Below are 20,665 nucleotides of genomic sequence, written 5' to 3'. Positions count from 1 at the left end.
TTCTCCACCCTCTCTCACACAAAAGAGGCGTGTCCGTCTTGAGTAATTCAACACCTGCCCCATTCAGGCGTGCTTCTGGAACTGGCTGAACAGCCTGGACCTGTGAGAGCAGACAGGGAGCATTAGCACTCATCCCCTTTAAAGCTCATGTACCCAGGACAGAGGAAAGAAGAAGAGTCAGACAGAACTGAGAGGAACTTCTCTGGAGATCCGTATCCATGCTGATCCTGAGCAGGTGAAAGCAGTCCCTCTCTTTGTCATCCGCGTCGGATATGTCAGTGGATGTTGTCAACAGCGCCGGAGTTGTGGTGAATGGTAAACCGAACCCATGTGAAACTCAGTGCCAGGATGGGATTGTTTTGGTCCAGATGGCGGGTCTCTCCATGGATATGTTCACTCCAGCAGACTTTAAAGGGAAGTTTAGGAAGATCCAGCCGAGAAAAAGACCCACCATCATCAAAGAAGGTACTGCTCAGGTTTTGCTTTGGTAGTACCGCTGTCTTTAATGTCTTGATGTGTTATGACACGCAAGTCATCCTTCATAGTGTGCGATTTAATTAAATTTGTCTTTTATGTCCAACCAAGGCGTAGACTGCCATCTATACCTCACACACAGGACTTGTGTTTCTGATATTTTTTCTTAGTCAGCCAGTTGATAGCCTGCTATTTTTCTCAGTGGTGTAGCACATCGTGTGAAACTTTGTGACACAACGCTATGATGTCATGTAGGGACTGTGTTGTAAGACTTTCTGGTAGCCTTCAGCTAGAGATCATTGAGTGGGCGGGAAATTTCGTTGAAACTTGTGGCTGGTTGTGGTGGTATCATATTTAATTTTCTTTTCATGTTATAGAGTCAGGTTTTGAGAAGCCATAAAATGTTACCTCCACCCCGTTTCATTGTGGAGTTTGATTTGTAGTTAGAGACAAAGAAAAAGAGATTCCCAAGGGTTGACAAGACCATGGCTTCAGTTGCGACCTGAATTTTGCGAGTCAACCGTGCCTACATGAGCGATGATGGAATAGGGGGAAGGGTGGATGTTAATGATGAAAGATAGCATCAGCATCAGGAAAGAGATCATTTGGGGTTTTAATTAGACCTCAGTTAAGCCAGCATCTCAAATCATCCAGAACCACAACTGGGATGGTCCTTATGCAAAGAGGAAAAGGCAAAGAAAAATATCACAAAGAAACAAATGTGTTTGTCTAAGTTAAAGTGATTTTGTTCACACTTCTTGGGAAATGTTAAATTCAAATTTTTATGTAGACACATTGGATTTTTAAAAAATATTTGGTCAGATCTTTTTCTTTTCAAAATGCTGTTGTTTAAGTAATGATGCAGATGTGGTTTGTAGGTCCAGAATGTTTGAGACGTTAGTGAATGTTTTGCCACTGATTGTGTTTTTTATGAGGGCAGTATCCAAAACATTGGTTGTAGACAACAGAGAGAAAAATAGTGACACATTACAATTCAAAAGTTTGGTGTTTTAAAAAAAAAAGTCTTTCATGTTCTCCAGGGCTTCATTTAGTTAATCAAAAATACAAACAATATTAAAAAGAGTAATATTGTGAAATTTTATTACAATTTAAAAAACATTGTAAAAATATGACAAATAGGCTAAGTAATGGCAACATAAGTTTTTTACAGTTAGAGTAACTGGTTTCCATTTTATTATCTTTTAATGATTCTTCAGAAATCATTCTAATATGCTGATTTGGTGCTCAAGAAACATTTCTTAATATCAATGTTGTAAAGAATTGTGCTGCTTATATTTTTGTAGAAACCATTAGGCCTATTACTTTTCAGGATTCTTTGATGAATAGAGAGTTCAAAAGAACAATATATATTTGAAACATAAAACAAAAGAAAAAAGATAAAAACTTACTCACCCTCAAGTAATTCCAAACCTGTATGAGTTTCTTTCTTCTGCTCAAAACAAAAGATATTTTAAAGAATGTTGTAATCAAACAGTTGACTGTAGCCATTGACTTCCATAGTAGGGAATACTATCATACCATCAACTGTTTAATTACTAACATTCTTCAAAATATCTTATTTTGTGTTCAACAGAAAAAAGAAACACATACAGGTTTGGAACAACTTGAGGGTGAGTAAGTGATGTCAAAAAAAATATTTTTGGGTGAATTATCCCTTTAAAACAAAGAACCAGAGTGAGAGAGGAGAGAGAGACTTTGGAGGGAAAGTGAATAGGTTTAGTAGTACAATAAACAATTTATGCCGAGTTCAGATTGCACGATTTTAGCCCCGATTTTGGCTCGCCGACAGGTTTTGAGAAATCGCAGACAAATGCCCGAAATCACAGGCAAATCGGTGCTCGTTCACGCGAGTGACAATCACGCAGTGGGAATGAGCAAAGACGCGATCTGAGAGAATCGCCGACGAGTCGCCGACGCCCGTGAGATATTTGGCATGCTAAATATCTGGACCTGTCAGCGATTCACAATCCTGCTGTGTGAAAAGTGTTCTGACTGAAAACTACATCGGCGATGACCGACAGCCAATGAGAGAGCAAGATACAGGACAGCAGGATGTTCAGGGAGGAGTTATAGACCAGAACATCAGTATTTTAATAGATAGGCCTATATTTACAATTATATCAAACAGAAACAAAGCACAAACATTTGCATGACCAGCAGCAACAGCAGGACATTTGCAAAATTATTTATTTACCCCCAACTCTCTTTGCAAAACACAGTCCTTGCTCCCCTCGTCTTCCCAACCATTTCCTCCTGCATAAACTGTTTATTTTTCTCATTTTCGCTGCAAATCAGGGCACAGACAATGTGGATCGCAATCTTCTTGTAGGCTATCATTTTTAATAACAAATTCAGTGTTGCGCGAGAACTCCGGTCTCACGCATGCTGATCTTCCGTTATTTCCATATCACTTCTCGCGTTTGTTTGGTTGTGAAACGTAGTTTGCGGACCAGGCAGAAGTTGTCGGCGATTCTTTCTTTTGTAAATTCATGCAGCGTGAAACCTCCTGTCGCCGATCCATTGTGCAGTGTGAACACAGCAGCAACTGAATGTTACCCCAGATAGTCATGCAGTGTGAAAACAACAGTGACCCGATTATTTTGAAAATCGTGCAGTCTGAACTCGGCATTAGTTGTTTCAAAGGGTTTGATCTGTGGTGTGAAGTGTGATAATGATGTCTTGTGTTTTATCTGGTGCTGTATTCTCTTGTCCTTTCCTCTCCAAGGCTAAAAAGGGAGTATATTAGGGGTTTCTGCTGAGCGGGTGCATGTGTCTCCCATGATTGGTTTTTCAGAGCTGTACTGAACAGGTGTGTTGGATGCCTGAAAGACTGTGAACCCTCACAGAAGCCTCACTGATGGTTGTCTGAAGAGACCTTTTGGTTAGATTGGTTAAGTATCCTGAATCCTGAATCCTGTACAGCAATTAATGTAAATTTCATGTATTCACCCTCATGTTGATCTAAACCCAAAGATTTGTTTTGAAGAATGTCCCCAAGTAATATTTGAAAGAGTCTCTCTCGGTTTTCCTTATTTAATTTTAGCATCTTGACCCGTCATTGACTTTTATTGGAAACAGCCCAATTAGATCATGGGTTTTAGAAGCCAGTGTGCTCGCCAGTACTGACACTGAACTACGATCATATTAACAGGATCCTGGTCAGTGAGTAGTTATGAGTCAGTGATCCCTGTGCCAGAGTCTTAACAGCTGGCAGAGGCCGCCTGGCGCTCCGAATGCTTGGAATTCTCGGGGTTTCTTGTAAAGATAATCCAAGCTCGACTGCTGTGAAGCTCTTGTAACAGAATAAAAACCTGAACAGTGTGCTTTGAACGTCATCAGTTGATGCCTAATATGAGTAACGCAGCTTAATAAACACCTGCCTCAGCATTTAATTGCTCTTCATTATTAATAAAATCTATTTTAAGCAGCTGTGTTGATTTCAGCTTGTACCTGCAGACATGGACTTACATAATTGTCCTGAGTGGATTCTGCCAACAGTAAACCTCTGCCCAAAAATGAAAGGAATTGTTCAAATTTAATTTTATTACATTTTAAAAGATTAATTAAATTGATAAAGTTTTAAGCATGCATTTGATTACCACTGTTTTTGATAATACATTTGTATTTAATCAGAAAAAAACAGAGACAGAATTAAAAAACATTTTATTGGGCACTATTATTGTTAAAATTTTAATAAATTAAAACATTTTTAAAGTTTTATGAATTAAATAGATTTTTGCAGTTTTGATTATTTCAATTTAAAGGGAAACTTCAACCAAAAATGAAAATTCTGTCATCAATTACTCACACTTATGTCGTTCCAAACCCATTAAACGTTTGTTCATCTTTGAAACACAAATGAACATATTGTAAATGAAATGTGAGAGATTTCTGTCCGTCCATTGACAGTCCATGCAACTACTATGATGCTTCAAAAAGTTCATAAATAGATCATAAAGCTAATCCATATGAATTGAGCGGTTTAGTCAAAATTTTCTGAAGAGAATCGCTCATATATAATGAAAAACAGATTTAATCTAGACTTTTATTCATATATAATCATTTATAAACAACACTATGGTAAGCAGAAGCTCAAGCATGCTTGCTTGATGTGCAAGAACCAATGAGGCAAGTATGGTTGATCTTCTGTTCGTTTGCAGATTAGTATATATATGTGAATAAAGGCCTAAACTCAATCTGTTCAACATAAACCGGTCAAGTCTCAGAAAATTTGCTCTAAACTGCTCGATTCATATGTATTAGTTTTATGAACTTTTTGAACCTACAAAGTGGTAGTTGCTCACTGGAGGGACAGAAATCTCTCAGATTTAATTTGCAAAATGTTCATTTGTGTTTCGAAGATGAACAAACGTTTTACGGGTTTGGATGAAATAACATATGGGTCAGTAATTGATAAAAAAAAAATTTGTTTTTATGTGAACTAATCCTTTAATTATACCATTAAAACGTATTCCAGAAAAAATGTAAACGGAAAACACTTTAAAAGTTTTATTTTGTGATCATTTATTTTTTACAGTTGGACAGTAAGCTGTACTGTTAAGTGATTTGTTTGAAGCAGCTCACCAGATGAAACCGTGAGAGCGTTTCTGTGTGGTGGAAGTGGTGGGTGTGACCCCAGCTGCTGTGGAGATGTGCCCGGGGCAGCTGGGAGAGCTCAGTGTCAGCTGGGACGACTCCACAGTCCACAGTAGCAGTAAAACTCTCAAGAGACCCAGACACTCCTCAATTCAAGCCACCGCAAACAGCACATTACCAAACTTTTTCAGTGCAAACACAATTCATTTTGCACTGATTTGTTTCACCACTTTACTGTTAATAAATACTAGCAGTGTTTACCAGAGCTTTGTCAGGAATGGGACGTTTTTACGGCTCTCTGCATATTAAGCGAGCTGCAGCTGTCATGCAATGAGTAGCACTAAAATAAAGCATACATTTTTTAAGCAATTTAAAGCTATTTACACAATATGCATATTTAATCTCCCTCATTGGGTTGCTTAATTTCATAATATAATGCATACTATTGCCTAATTTTGTAACAAATCTCACAGAATACAGATCAGTTACCCTGTTTCACATTTATTCGGATGTGACAGAATGTGAATGATCTTCTTCCAGTCCTTTAGCTGAAAGCTAGAATACACTGCAGTAATTACATGCTCTGTCAATCAAGTTGTCATATACAGCACACCGCTCCTTCCAAAATTTTTCATTTGATGTAAACATACTGTATGATTGCTAAGTTAAGCTTTAATATTACTCATATTTAGGGTTAGGGTTTTTTTTTTTTTTTGATTGTTTCTGTGAACGTCTTGATATAGGCAGGGCAAAAGACAACAAAAGAAGAAAAACAACAAGAATTTCTGGAAAGATTAAGGGCATAGAGGAGAACATGTTTGGTAACTGCTTTCACATGGAAACTATTTACTTTCATTCTTCCAAAACACTTATGTTCTCTCTGCTGTGAGGGAACCTCTGAGATATTAGCATCACATTCCTTTACTGGTGTGTATCAACCATTAACACAACACAGTGCTTTGCTTATTCAATTCCAAGAGCATGTTTTGTAAATAAGATGCTTTTGTTGAATTCTGCTAATCATACACTACCGTCCAGAACTGGGGGTTCTTTTTTTTTTAAAGAAATTGATATTTTTATTCGGCAAGGATGAGTTAAATTGATCAAAAGGGACAGTAAAAACATTTGGAAGAATCCTTCAAAAAATATGAATCGCAGTTTCAACTTTGATAATAAGAAAAGTTTCTTGAGCTCCAAATCAGCCTTTAAGTACTTTAAGTTTGAACAGTACTGCATGTATATGTACAGTATGTGTGTATTAAGCACTTGCTCTATTTAAATATTTAAATTTAATGGAATGTTCTGGGTCAAAAAAAAAATCTGAAATAAAAATGAATCCAGGAATGTTCCATTAAGTCACCCTTATTTATGTAGTGTACAATGCAGATTGTTTCAAAGCAGCTTTACAGAGATAACAGGAAAATAATGTTGTAATAATATTGTTAAATATAAAATTAAATGTCCCCAACTAAGCAAGCCAAAAGCCAATGGCGGAAAAGGCGAAGAAAGGTGAAAAAGGCGACAGTGGCAAGGAACCAAAACTCCATCAGGGACAGAATGGAGAAAAACACCTTGGTAGAAACCAGACTCAGTCAGGGGCCAGTTCTCCTCTGGCCAATGAACGAACAGTGTATAATTATGATTCAGGCAGCATTACAGGTCAGAAGTCAGATTGGATCGGAACATTAGATTATGCAGTTCATCTGGTCGAAGATCGGAGTCATCACGCGCGTATGGGGACGAGTTTGTTGAGGATCAGTGCTGATGGCTTTCGTGTCGATGAGGCCTTCACAGGAGAGAGTCTAGTGGACACAAGCTCTGCTGACACTTCAGGGATGCGTTGTGGTCGTGTCTAGGCACAGGTCCACCATCTGATCTGGATAATTTGGATAATCTGGCCTGGATCCAGCTAATTACAGTAAACCTTGGAATAAACAGAAAGAACAACACTAAAATTAGAGTAGATGCCATTCTTTTTATGATGTAGCGAGTACATGAGGTGTTATAGGAAGTGTTCCCGGTCCCGGCTGACCTAATTTATGCAGCCTAATAATCATTTAACTAATTTGATTAATAGGAATGTATTGTGTTCTATGCATATGCCAGGTTGAAGAGATGTTTTTTAATCTAGATTTAAACTGACCAAGTCTGTCTGCTTCCCGGACAATGTTAGGAAGACTGTTCCAAAGTTTTGGTGCTAAATAGGAAAAGGATCTACCGCCAGCAGTCGATCTTGATATTCTAGGTATTATCAACTGGCCGGAACTTTTAGATCGCAATAGACGTGAAGGAGAATAATGCGTTAAGAGCTCGCTCAAGTACTGGGGAGCTAAACCATTTAGTGCTTTGTAAGTAATCAGCAATATTTAAAAATGTATATGATGTTTAATAGGGAGCCAATGCAGTGTTGATAGAACCGGGCTAATATGGTCGTACTTCCTGGTTCTAGTAAGAACTCTAGCAGCTGCATTTTGAACCAGCTGTAGTTTGTTTATTAAGCTTGCAGGGCAACCACCCATAATAGCATTACAATAATCTAGCCTTGATGTCATGAACGCATGAACTAATTGTTCTGCATTTGTCATTGAGAGCATATGACGTAATTTAGATATATTTTATGATGGAAAATGCGGTTTTATAGATACTAGACCCGTGACTTTCAAATGAAAGATTGGTATCAAAGAGCAAACCCAGGTTCCTAACCGACGACGAGGACTTGACAGAGCAGCCATCAAGTGTTAGACAGTATTCTAGGTTAGTATGTGAGGAAGTTTTTTGTCCAGTTATTAGAATCTCTGTTTTTTTCAGAATTAAGTAGTAGGTAATTACTAGTCATCCAGTTTTTCATATCAGCTATGCATTCCGATAATTTTGTGAATTGGTAAGTTTCGTCAGGGCGTAAGGAAATATAGAGCTGAGTATCATCAGCATAAAAGTGAAAACTAATGCTATGCTTCCTAATGATATCTCCTAAAGGTAGCATGTACAGAATGAACAGCAACGGTCCTAGTACTAAGCCTTGTGGTATGCCATACTGAACTTTTGATCGATAAGACATCTCTTCATTTACTGCTACAAACTTCATTTACTGCTACAAACAACATAATTTAAAAAAGTCTATTTAAAAGAATGTTGATGTCAATGGTATCAAATGTGGCACTAAGATTGAGTAACACTCATAGAGAGATACAACCACGATCGGATGATAAGAGCAAATCATTTGTGACTCTGATGAGAGCGGTCTCAGTATTATGTACGGTCTAAATCCTGACTGAAAATCCATTTATATACCTCAATTATCCCTTATACAAATTATTTTCTCTATATTCTTTTAAGTACAGCTGTACACTTGTTAATGTGTACATTGAAGCCATTGCTGAGGAATCTCTGGCCGAACATTTGCTGTTCCTACACAGAATGTTTAGAAATGATCAGACCAGCTCTACAGGTTCGAATACAGCTCTAGTCCCCTCCCTCTTCTTTGTCTCTCTCTTTTCTTCTTATAAATGTGAAAAGCAAAAGGTGTGAATCAATTAGATTCTGGTGTATAATGTTGACTAGTTTTGATTTTAAGATTTTGAAGCATATTGCCCTTTGTCCTGAGGCATTGCCCAGTGGTGACATCACTATCATGGGAATTTTACAAAGCCTAACAGACAGAGAAGACAATGATGTCATCATGTGAACTGTTACACCTTCAACATGAGTAGAAATGAAATGCTCAGCAGTGCAGTATTCAACCACATGTTTGCTTTAGAATTCACAGCGCATGCGCCTTGCATGATCTTCCATTGTATTGCTGCAGTTCTGCATGTCAGCCAGCAGATGGTGTGACGATGTAATCCCATTCCCATACACCCACTTGTCATCTTCTCGTGCACTGGGAACACACAGGATCACATGATCTGTGAGTGACAGGCTGTTGCTCTCCACCTCCACCACCTGTTATAAAATGTAATTGTGCATATAAAATTAAAGTAATTATTATTAATATTCTAATATTAAAATACTGTATGCAATAGATAAGTGTGTGTTGTTTTTATTGCAGCCAGATACACTGTAAGCTGATTTGCTGAAAGACATTGAGAATGAACATATCAGCAAATAAACTTGCAATCTCTGCAGTGTCATCCTACAGAGAACACATTTACATTTTAGTAAATTGTCAGGATGGTAAACAAGAGCGTTGTGGTACGGTTGTACCGATCTGCTCAGGGAATACTGCGGTAAACAAACAAACCAAAAATCCCCTCCCCCTCCCTTTTTCTTAATGTCCTTTAAGGGAGACTGGACAACACAAACAGCAGCTCTCTCTCTCTCTCTCTCTCTCTCTCTCTCTCTCTCTCTCTCTCTCTCTCTCTCTCTTTTTCTCTCTCTCTCTCTCTCTCTCTCTCTCTCTCTCTCTCTCTCTCTCTCTCTCTTTCATTCTCTCTGGGAGCCAATCCTCTTAATGCAGAGCGAGAGAGAGAGAGAGCGGCTGATGAGGGAGTTTGATGGAGGGAGGGGGCAGGAAAGAGAGAGGAGAGGAGAGAGAACAGTTGGTGCTCAGAGCTGACACAGGACACGTAGGGAAAGGCAGTGCTGCAGCGTATGGCGCTGTAAAGCGGCCTTTCTCTCTCTCTCTGCATCACTCCACCAGCTTTCTTTGCCTGGACTCTCATCTCTGTGTCGCTACAGCGACTGAGCCTGCTAACCAGCCATGGCCAGCCAGCAGGATTCAGGCTTTTTTGAGATCAGCATCAAGTCTCTGCTGAAATCATGGGGCAGCAGTGAGTACCAACTCAGCACACACACGCAATGTTCTACATCCTCGTGAGATGCAGCTGCATTTGTGTGCTGACCCTTCTGTAGGAGAGAGTTGTTTATGATCTGCTGAAGACAAGTTTTATATCCCTTAGTGATGAGATTTAAACCCCATCTGTTTCATGTCAACTTTATCAGGAGACTTAAATTGTTCAGTTCTTTCTGGGATGTTTACATCCTGTTTTTGAATGAGATTATTGACTTTAGTTGTCCAGTATACACACTTGTAGATGCACTTAGGATGTTACTTGTAAATTTATGATGTGCGTGTGTCCGGTTCAATAATTTTTGGATTGAGAGGTTGCGTTATGTAATGACTGCAGACCAAAGGGGCTCGTGACGGGATCAGGAGGATTTGTGCTGTTGTTTTTTTTTATCATGTGCAGTGTTTGAGCGTGTCAGTACCTCTCAGTGTACAAACATCACTGTGTGTGAGTGCACAATGTCAAGGTTATTCACAGATGATGTAAATGAAAATGATGATGGTGACTGTGACATCATAAATCTCTGATGATGTAAGAAATCATCAAATCACTCATCTTATACAAAGGCTGAGTGGAAAATGGGGTGTGTTTTGTAAAAGTGTTATTGTTTTATATAAGTGAGCCGAGAAATGGAGAACGTAATGTACCCGAATAATTTCATATACTAGTTAGTAGTTTAGATTAAATGGACCTAGAGCTTTATCAACTATTTTAATCATTGATTCATCTGTTTATTTGATTCATTGATTATTAAACTTATTTTATATATTAGTTGTTGCGGCCCTACTTCTAATACAAACAGTCTGAGATGTTATTTCACTGTTCAGTGCTGCGAGTGTGTTTGTTTTAGATGGATCTCTTACTTGCATCACCAACAGTGGTAAAACTTTCAGCTAAAGGTGATAAAGATGCCTTATTCTTGTACAAAGGAGCTGTGTTGCTGTACAGTGGCTGTTAATTTGTTCCCATGTGTTTTAGACGTGCAGCTCGATCCCTGTGAAGTAGAACAGGTGGCCTGATAACAGTCTGTTGACTCACTCAAGCAAATCCACTCAAATCTCTTTCCAGTCCCCCTGATCTCTTTTTCTGCATGCTCTCTTTCTCCCTAAACCACCACTTTCTTTCCCTTTTACTTGTTACGCTTTCCAGATGCCCTATCTTTTCTGTCAGATCAACCCTTATTTATGTAAGGTCAACCTGCTGCTTGTGTACAAACTGATTATTGGGATGAGCTGGAGCAACAAATAATCAAGGCTAGATAAAGAAAAATAGATATACTGTATGGAGAGAGGGAGTCTATGATTATATTGATAAATAAAGTGCTGTTTACTCCTTCCTTTTAATGCACACTCATTATCAAGAGTGAGAGCGATTACTGCATCATATTGTATTTCCGAGCAATCGCTTTCATCAATATACAAAAAGTAGTGTGTCTGGGTTTGCCTTGCACTGATTCAAAATTTTTATGCTTATATACTTTGCTGTAGTTTCTGCAACTGTGTTTCCTTTGCTAAATGTGTCCCTCTAAATCTGGGAATGTCCGCATTTGGGGTAAACAATTATGTCATAACATCCACCCAATGATGCTGTTATAATGGACATCATGATGCTTTTACTGGAAGTTATGTTATCATAATGTCCATTGTAGCATCATTACTGGATCTCACTTAATTTTACTGGAATGCAGTGAATGCCATTACAATGCAGTGAAATCCAGTGAACAATATTATAATGCAATTTATGACATCATCACTAGATTTCATGGAATGGCATGAATGATATCATAATGCAGTGAAATCCAGTGATGCCATCATAATGCAATTTATGACATCATCACTAGACTTCACTGTAATGCAGTGAATGACATCACAATGCAATTATGACATTATAACTGGAATTCATTGTGACACATTGGAGTGAATCCGGTGATGTCACAGTGTTTCCAGTGAAATCCAGTGATGATGATGTCATAATTGCATTATGATAACATTTGCTGCATTCCTGTGAAATCCAGTGTTAGGATAGCATTAGAATGGCATCAATGGATTTCACTGGAAACATTGTGATATCGACTGGATTTCACTGGATTTCACTGCAATGTGTTGCAATGAATTTCACTGAAATCCAGTGATGCCATCATAAATGGCATTATGATCTCATAATGGGAATTATAATGTCACAATACATATCATAATGGGTATTATGATGTAATCATATCACCGATTATGATGTCATAAAGGGCATTGCAATGCTTTTTAAGAATGTAATGCTATTTATAATTATTAAATCTTGTATGTATGCATTTTTCATGATCATTCATGCATGTTCCCAGTAAAATGGAATGAATGTGTTAGAATTGTGTGTGTCAGTGCTGAGGTTAAATATAGCACCAAATAGTCCCCTCCCACCCTCTCTCTATTTCGCTCTCTCACTCTCTCCCTTGGCTTTGCTAAAATTCCAGCTTGACCTTCTCCTCAGTTAGGGCTTGCTTCTCTCAAAAGTCTATGAAGAACTATACACAGGAAGGGTGTGTTCCTTGAACTTGCGTTCTCCAACTCCCATAACTCCAAGAGCAAAGCCCAGATATCCCAAATTCATGGCTGTTTGATAGGCTGCCCAGCATGGTGCAGGTCCACAAAGACAGGACGGGAAGACAAATGGGAAGTATGGAGCTCTGGTGGTGGTAAAGGGCTAGTTTTGTGTCGGATTACTGGAACTAACGTGGCCGCACCATGGAGCTTTCTCCTGTGCGGTGGAGTCGGGCCAGCGTCATCAGCTTCATCAAGGGCCTTGGTAGGTGCCACTGAGCGAAAGGTCTGTGGGTGCGTGGGTGTTGTTCTTGTTTTCTACACTTGCTGTAAGGAGGTTGCATTCTGTGGATTCCTTGTAGTGTGTTCAAGGCTAAAGTAGTGAACAAAATATTTTACAATTCCTTTCCAGCAGCTCCCCTCCTCGTTCAGTTTGAACTGCTCAGGCTCGACAACAACTTCGGAGGTGTCAACTGATATCCGCTGTTTGTCCATATATAAAGTTGACGTTAATTCTTTCTCCAGATGACTGTCAAGCCAACCATATGTAGCAATTTCAGATCAAAAATGAATACATCTGCAACTGACTTCTGTTTTAGTATGGTTTGATAATGATTGAACAGCTGCTAAATATTGGGGTTTTCTGTCTAGTTTGAATCTCATGTCATTTAGCATTCTGATTTAGCTGTCATTCAAATGTTCTACCGTTGACCTGAGCTGTGAAACCCTGTTGTCAGGTCATGAACTCCCATTAACATGGTGTGAAGTTTAAACTATTCAGGTACTGAGGTCTGCGAGAGGAAATTTAGTTCACAAAACATCAGCTTGATGTTACTTATTGCAGTGCATTACTTTTTTGGAGCATATCAAAGGTTGTATTTCTCAGAACTATATATGTACATATATGTATTAACACCAGAATATCATAGAAACGACAACTGCATTCAGTAGCAACGATTTGACATCTACAATACTGTAATATTGTGTTGTTGTGCAACAACTTTTGCATGTACATTATTCACTTATTCTTCAAAAAAATGAAAAATCTAGATGACATTTAAGATTAAAGAAGAAAAAGTGTAATACTGATTTTGTGTCTTCTTTGATGCTGCTTGTTTGTTGTTATTGCAGCAGCATTAGCCATACATCAGTGTTTTTACATAGACTTTAGTTTTAAATGAGCAAAAGCATGTGCATGAGATACCCCTTTAAAAGTCTTTTAACAGCCTTAATCTCTAACTCTTAATAAAACCGCTTATGCAAACATCATTTTAGGTAATTGCCTAATTTTAAGTTACTGCAAGTCTCTTTAAACTGCTCATATTGCTGTTTGGAAGATTATATTTTGCCATGCGTTTTGCTGCTCGTGACTTGTGATGTTGCAGGGGTCTATTCTAAGAGGAGCACATGCTAGAAGCCCCTGCAGCCACATGACGTGGGCTCCCCCGGCCCCGGCCAGCCGGCTGACCCCCTCCCTCCTTTGGGAGTGATGACATGGTCTTGCCAAAAATGAAAACACCAGCTGCTCTAGCCCTGGCTGACTGTGAGATGGTGCTCTCAAGCCATAGTCTCAGGCCTTTGACAGCACCACTCTCAATTTTTCATTCCTGTCAATACTGTATATCTGTCACGTTTTTTTAATTTACTAATCTGATGAGACCATTCCATTTCAAAGCATTTGATTGGTCAGACACTTTTGCCTCTGTGTGGGATCAGAAAATGACCCAAGCTGGAATTAAACTATTTTCACCGGCACCACACATGTCAGAGCTTGTGCACTGCGCACCGAGTCATACATATAATAACTATCACAACAATTGAGGTACTAATAAGATCCATAATAAACTAATCTTATATTTTTTGTGCGTTCCCAGCATCCCCCGTAGGAAAGCGCCCCCTCCCCCAAGTGAGCTGCGCTCCGGGTGAGAGGAAAGGTCCTGTTGCCACCATGCCGGTTACTGTGGACCCCGAGAGCAAACCGGGCGAGTATGTCCTCAAAAGCCTATTCGCCAACTTCACCACCCTGTCTGAACGCAAAATACGCATCATCATGGCAGAACCACTGGTAAGAGAACTATTTTTTTATATTTATCCGACATTTTTCAGACAAGACAAAGTTTAACATCTACTGGGATCTAATTTTGAAAGCCTTTACATGCAGATAATCTAAGACACAAGACCTCAAATGCAAGTAAATAACATCTTGTCCAGTATTATTCAAGTGGTGGACCACGCGGCATAATTGCGCCATTTTACCTTTTCTACAGATTAAAGTGAGCAGCGCTTTAAAACAACCACAAGCAACAAGCACTCAGGGTTGTTTATGGTAATGATCTTTCAGAACTTTATCTATAATATTTTCAACAAGAGACAAAGGTGCTTCTTTCAAGCCCTTTCTGCTCCGTGCGCGTTGCTTCTCTCTCTCCCTCTCTAACAACTTAAAGCACCACATTAAGAGCTGGGGGGGGGGGTTATTTTTTATTTTTTTTACAAAGTACTACAGCTGCCACGATGGAATTGGATAACTGTTCCCAATAAATATTGTCCGGACCTCCGCTGGGAAGGAAATATTGAGACTATACCTCTTTAATTGAATACTCCTGATCTAGCCCATATTATAAGAAGTTGCCAGAATTCACAGTTGGGTTTGAGGTTTTTACACCTTGTTTTAGCTGATTCTCTGGTATGTTGAGTAGTCTGGAAAAACAGGAATTATACAGTATGCTGTATAAATCAGTTAGTAAGTGGAGGAGAGATATCTAACAGCCCTGGCACACAATATATTAATGACCGTGCTATGGCTTTCATTTGTAATTGCTTTAGCTGGCAGGCATCGAACAGTAATACTTCACAATATATCTTCAAATTGCACTAATAGCCGTAAGATACTGTGTCTGTTTTTGCTGCAGTGGCTCAGGTTGCCTGGTCTCCCTGTATCATTTTAATTCCATTATGCTGTAGCATGGATTTAAGTGGACAGGAATGGGTTTCGCCTACTCTGTATGAGAAGCAGTCAAAGCTCTCAGCACCCCCATCTCTAAATGCACACCACACCCAAACAGTTTGTGCTTTAAGCGGATAAATGCTGTCATGGTTGAGGTGCTGAGTTTTATCAGAAAGTGCATTTTCCAGTCAACTTCCAGTAATGTACAGTAGGGCTGTGTGATTAATCATAATTGATTTTCGATTTTGGCTTCCAACGATTATGAAAACAAGACAATCGAAGTAAAGCAATTATTGTGCCACTGCCGCATTTTGTCCAGCACACCTTCCTTTTCTTCACAGCGGTGCGCTTTCTATCCTAAAAGTCTAAATTTAACATCCAAACAGCCAAATAAGTGAGTGTTGTGAAATTTTAAATTAGAAAACTTCATTAATCCCTGCAAGGGGAAACTCATTTGCCACCATTGCACATTACAAACACCACAAATAGACAAATAAACATTAAAAACAACAACAACAAATACTACATACAGAAATCATTAAAAAACCTAACTGCAGTAGGAATAAAAGGCCTTCTAAATCGCTCTGTAGAACACTGAGGCATTTCTAATCTTCCACTAAATTAGCTTTTAAGTCCATTAAAGTGTAGTAAATGACCTTTGTAACACAGAATAATTTTTAATTTTGCCCTTGTTCTCTTCTCCACAGTGACCTCAAGTGAATCAGGATTAAGGCCAATAACCGAGCCAGCCTTTCTAATCAATTTATTAATCCTATTTTTATCATCGACAGTGATACTACATCCCCAACAGAGCACTGCATAAAACAAAACACTAACCATGATTCCCTGATAAAAAACATAAAGAAGCTTCCTACTGAAACCAATAGAACTCAACTTCCTAAAAAAGAATAGTCTTGATTGTGCCTTCTTAAAAATAGCCTCACTATTCTTCTTCCAGTTTAATTTACTGTCCAAAAGGACACCAATATATTTATTAGACTGACCAATCTCTATTATCTGAACTTTAATTATCACTGGTAATATCACATTCCACATTCAATTTTAGGACATTTTCATCACACCATGTAACAAGTAATTCAACCTCTCTTCTACAGTCCCCATCATTACCTTGATTAATTAAACCCACAATGGCGGTATCGTCTGGAAACTTTTGTATACAACCAGATGTCTGAGTGTGTCTATAGTCAGCACTATACAATGAAAAAAGAAAGGGTGATAAAACTGTGCATTGGGGGGCTCCTCTTTTAGTTAAAATAATGTTAGACATTTTGTCACACAGCCTAACAAACTGGTGTCGACATAGTAGATAATCCAATTCCCAAATAATAGTTGTACTATGTAGGTTACAATGCAGCAATTTATCGGCTAAAACATGTGGTTGAATTGTATTAAAAGCACTAGAAAAATCAAAACACATAATCCTAACAGAACTGGCAGTTGTTTCCAAATGATTATAAATATTATGCAACATAAAAAAGTATGGCATTATCTACACCCACACCTTTTCGATATCCAAATTGTAATGGATCTTGAAAAACTGACGACTGTTTACCCAGATGATCAAGGATAATCCTTTCAAAACATTTCATTATATGTGATGTCAAAGCAATGGGTCTCAAATTATTTAAACTACAACGCACATTTCCCCATGAAGAACTGAGCACAACTGAACAGCACAGACTTTCAAAGTACATAAGTGAATATCATCAAGCCCTGCTGCTTTGTTGGTCTTAAGGCACTTTAATTGCTGACTAATCTCATTTTCATTAATAACAATTGCTGTACTACAGTCCACATTACCACTCTGTACAAGAGATTCTAAAATCATATCATGAGAGGCAGAGAAATCAAAGTCATCAAACCTTGCAAAAAACGTATTAACCTCATTTACATTAATTTACATTCAGTTTAGTAAATGCAGTCTACTGTTGTGAAATGCAGTCTACTATATATTAAAAGCGCAATAAGCCACAAAAGAGACACTGTTCCCCAGGTGGCTTTCTGTGTGCGTGCTTCGAGTCGGAGCCGGCGGCGGATAAGCAAATGGGCTTCGGATACACGCCTTAACGCAGGCCTACACACAAAAATGTCCAACTGCCTTAAAGGGATAGTTCACCGAAAAATGAAAATTAGCCGATTATTTACTCCCCCTGAGGCCATCCTAGGTGTATGTGACATTCTTATTTCAGACGAATTTAATCAGAGTTATATTGTTATTATTATACATCAGATTAATATCTAGGAAGCACAAATTTCAACCATATTAGAAATCAGTAACTTTAGAAGCAGAACACAAGCCATGACCTAGACCTCAACCTGTTTGTAGAATCTCTGCTCTCCTTTGCCCTTTCATTTGACCCTGTCAATCCTCGCCAGTCTGAAAGCGTGTGTGTGTGCGTCCACGAGCGTGTCTGCGTGTTATAGGGTTAATCACTTGATTTGACCTCCAGTAGAAAAGTTGTTCTCTTGGCTCTTTGGCCTACTTTCCCACGCCTGTTCTCCATGTGACATCTTTAGATTAAGTTTAGTCCTGTCTAGTTCAAATGAAGGAATTTCAGAGGATTACTTTTGTTTTAGCGTCAAGAATCTGTAAAAGAGTCTTCAAGGATTGTTGAAGCCTTTTAATAATGCTCACAGCAAGACAATTTTTTATATATATTTTCTAATTTTATAATGTGTTCAACAAAGCTGAAAGTACAAAATTTATATTGGCAGCTGAACATTGTGTAGTACTTGGTAAATGTAGTTTGAAGTCTGTAAAAGTCTGCGGGTGCAGATTCCATGTGGTCTTGGTAGGGGTCCTCAAAATCAGCAGAACAAGAAATATAGACTTACCAGCCTTATGTCGTCTCGTCACCTGTGAGCAGAGGTCGCTGCTGGAATACTGGTTGTGGTTACTACAGCAGGGCGACTCCCCGTTTACATCAACCAGGCAGAGAAGGATCCATAGCAAGCAACCTGGATCTTTCTGGAGTCGACGATAGCTGCCCAGGGTCCAAGGATCCAGTTTCACCCTCGAGTCTTCGCCTTTTCCCCCGGTCCCGTCCGGCTATCTGGGTGCTCCCGGTCCCATCCGGAAATTTTCTTGCTCCGGTGTTCCCGCCCAACTTCCTGGTCCCATCCCCTTCACTGGTTCCATCCAGTACTTCAGTACTCCGCTGGTTCCACTATTATCATTCAGCTCCTCGGCTCTGTCCCTGTTGCTAGCTCTGTGCAGCTCGGCACGATGGTAAGGATTACCAGCGTCACCTCAGGCCTCCAGGCCCATGTATCCACCTCGGCCAGTCAGCCCGTCAGCTCCACCCCGGTTCTCCGTCCCTCTGACTTCTCCGTTGTCCTCACTCCCTCCATCGTTGCCCCGGTCTGCCGAACCCGTCTCTGCTTCAGACCCGCGAGCCAGCAGTTCCACCTTGGGCTTCCGGGCCGTGGATGTTGCCCGGGTTCGTCGGCCTCTCTGCTTCACCAGATACTCCGTACACCCTGTTTCCGTACTGTACTGTCACGACTATGGACTTCTATTTTGTTTTTCTGTTCTGTTTGTTCCTGTTTTGTCTACCCTACGTTTAGTTCTGGTTTCATTGGTTAATGATTATCTCCTTATTAGTGTCTGATTAGTAATGTTTCACACCTTTCAGTCGTTGTGTTCATCTTGTATTTAAAGGGGAATTCGGCAACTATTTCAACTTAATAAAACCGTTTAGAAATCATTTGAATGGTTTAATAACCTGTTCTGGTGAGAAGGGTGACTTCCCTCGCTCCCCCCAACGTTCCTAGGCGGAAAACCAACCTTGCAACATGGGGACTAACGTCCCGGTAAGTTGGTAATAGGAAGTCTCGTGAGAAGTGAGAACGAGTGAGAAACACAAACTGCTTTACGGCAACTCTACATAAACACACACGCCGCCCTCAATGTGTATGTTGTATTACCCACCTCGGTAGACATACTGTAGCTCCACGCGATAAAGTTGGCCGGCTCCGATAATAACAAATGCACATGAGCAGCGGTAGAAAGGGGGAGGAGGGACCGCAAGTGAGTTTTTTTACGACATTGTAGTGAAATATACGCCCCACAACTGTAGGGGGAGCTCGTTGAGAAAACATGCGACAACCAAAGTGCAAATCCGCGAAGAAATAGCTAGAGTTGCCGAGTTCCCCTTTAAGCTCCCTGTTGTGTTCAGTCACCTGTCGGTTCTTGTCTATTGTATTACGTTGTTTTGTACTCTCCATGTGTTTTCATTAAAGACTACTTTATTTGTAATGCTTTCGCATTGTTCTTTCATACAGCCTAAGACTGTGACAGATATAAGATTTTAGTCATATCGCCCACCCCTAGGTCTTGATTATATGTTTAATCTGGGCTTTTCAAGTTCATGCATTACAAAAGCAAGATTGTTTTCCAGCTGGGAATCTGCAACTAATGATCTATGCCTCCTAAGTTTTTTTTTTAATATTCTGCAGGAAAAGCCCCTTACCAAATCTCTACAAAGAGGAGAAGACCCGCAGTTTGATCAGGTAAGATTAAGTAACATTTTCAACATCCTTCCTAACATTTAAGACTTTTACTTTACCAGACACACGCTGACAATGAAACAATTAGGGCTTTGAGACATTTTTGTTTTCTTTCCACAATCAGAAATGATAAAGTAATGTTGAAAAAGAATAACAAAGAATTAATGATCTGCTCCCACACCATCCAATGTTTCCGGCCGTTCTCTATTGATTGACAATTTTTTTTGAGTCATCATCAGTCAGACCCTAAGAATAGCATTCTCTGTAGCTGATGCTGTGCTGTCCTGACTTTACCCTTCTGTATTGAATTCTTAAGTAGCCTGAATGTGTGTGGGTTCTTGAACGTCTTACAGTGGTTGGGGGAATACCAGGCCGACTCTGCCCAGACACCACTCCTTTCCTCTATTTGGTTTAGCCCAGCCTGTATGAACACATTCACTCCCTGGATCTTAATTCTGGCTGTTTTCTGATTACCCGAATTCAACCTATAGTAACATTTCACTTCGTCATAGTAACATTTTCACTTCGTCCCAATTCGTTTACTTGTACTATGCCCTAAAAGTATGTACACTTTTTGTGAAGAAAAATTACATACTTTTGAGTGTGTTGCAGAGAACAGGCATGTTTTGGGACCATGTCATAATTGTGTCATTAACGGACTGCGCCAAATTAACTGCAATACATTGTGTTTCTTTCATATGTACACATTCAGGCAATGTTAGGCACACCATGCTACCCTCTGTTTTTAATTAAGAGATGTGCACAACATGCAAATTTTCTGCCTG

The 20,665-nt window shown here is 39.4% G+C and overlaps 1 protein-coding gene across 16 annotated transcripts in view; it reads left to right on the top strand.

Moving 5' to 3' along the window:
* Positions 1–20,665, top strand: part of fryb (furry homolog b (Drosophila)) — a 69,762-nt gene that overhangs the window by 8,903 nt on the left and 40,194 nt on the right. For 8 of the 16 annotated variants that reach the window (XR_013207074.1, XM_077242254.1, XM_077242251.1 and 5 more), the window contains exons 1-3: positions 66–465; positions 14,281–14,471; positions 19,830–19,883. Coding sequence is in view for 13 of the 16 variants with exons in the window: in XM_077242254.1 (XP_077098369.1) it covers positions 273–465; positions 14,281–14,471; positions 19,830–19,883 (438 nt within the window). In the remaining 3 variants the exon portion in view is untranslated. Of the gene's footprint in view, positions 1–65; positions 466–9,638; positions 9,861–12,320; positions 12,672–14,280; positions 14,472–19,829; positions 19,884–20,665 lie in introns of those variants that run through there. The other 8 variants (XR_013207075.1, XM_077242261.1, XM_077242258.1 and 5 more) reach the window with 4 other exon arrangements.

The sequence above is a fragment of the Siphateles boraxobius genome, unplaced genomic scaffold (assembly GCF_051911475.1).
Source record: "Siphateles boraxobius isolate OS27281-9 unplaced genomic scaffold, OSU_SipBor_1 25, whole genome shotgun sequence".
Classification (NCBI taxonomy): domain Eukaryota; kingdom Metazoa; phylum Chordata; class Actinopteri; order Cypriniformes; family Leuciscidae; genus Siphateles; species Siphateles boraxobius.
The sequence above is the reverse complement of the archived record's forward strand: the minus strand, read 5'-3'. Positions and strand labels throughout refer to the sequence as shown.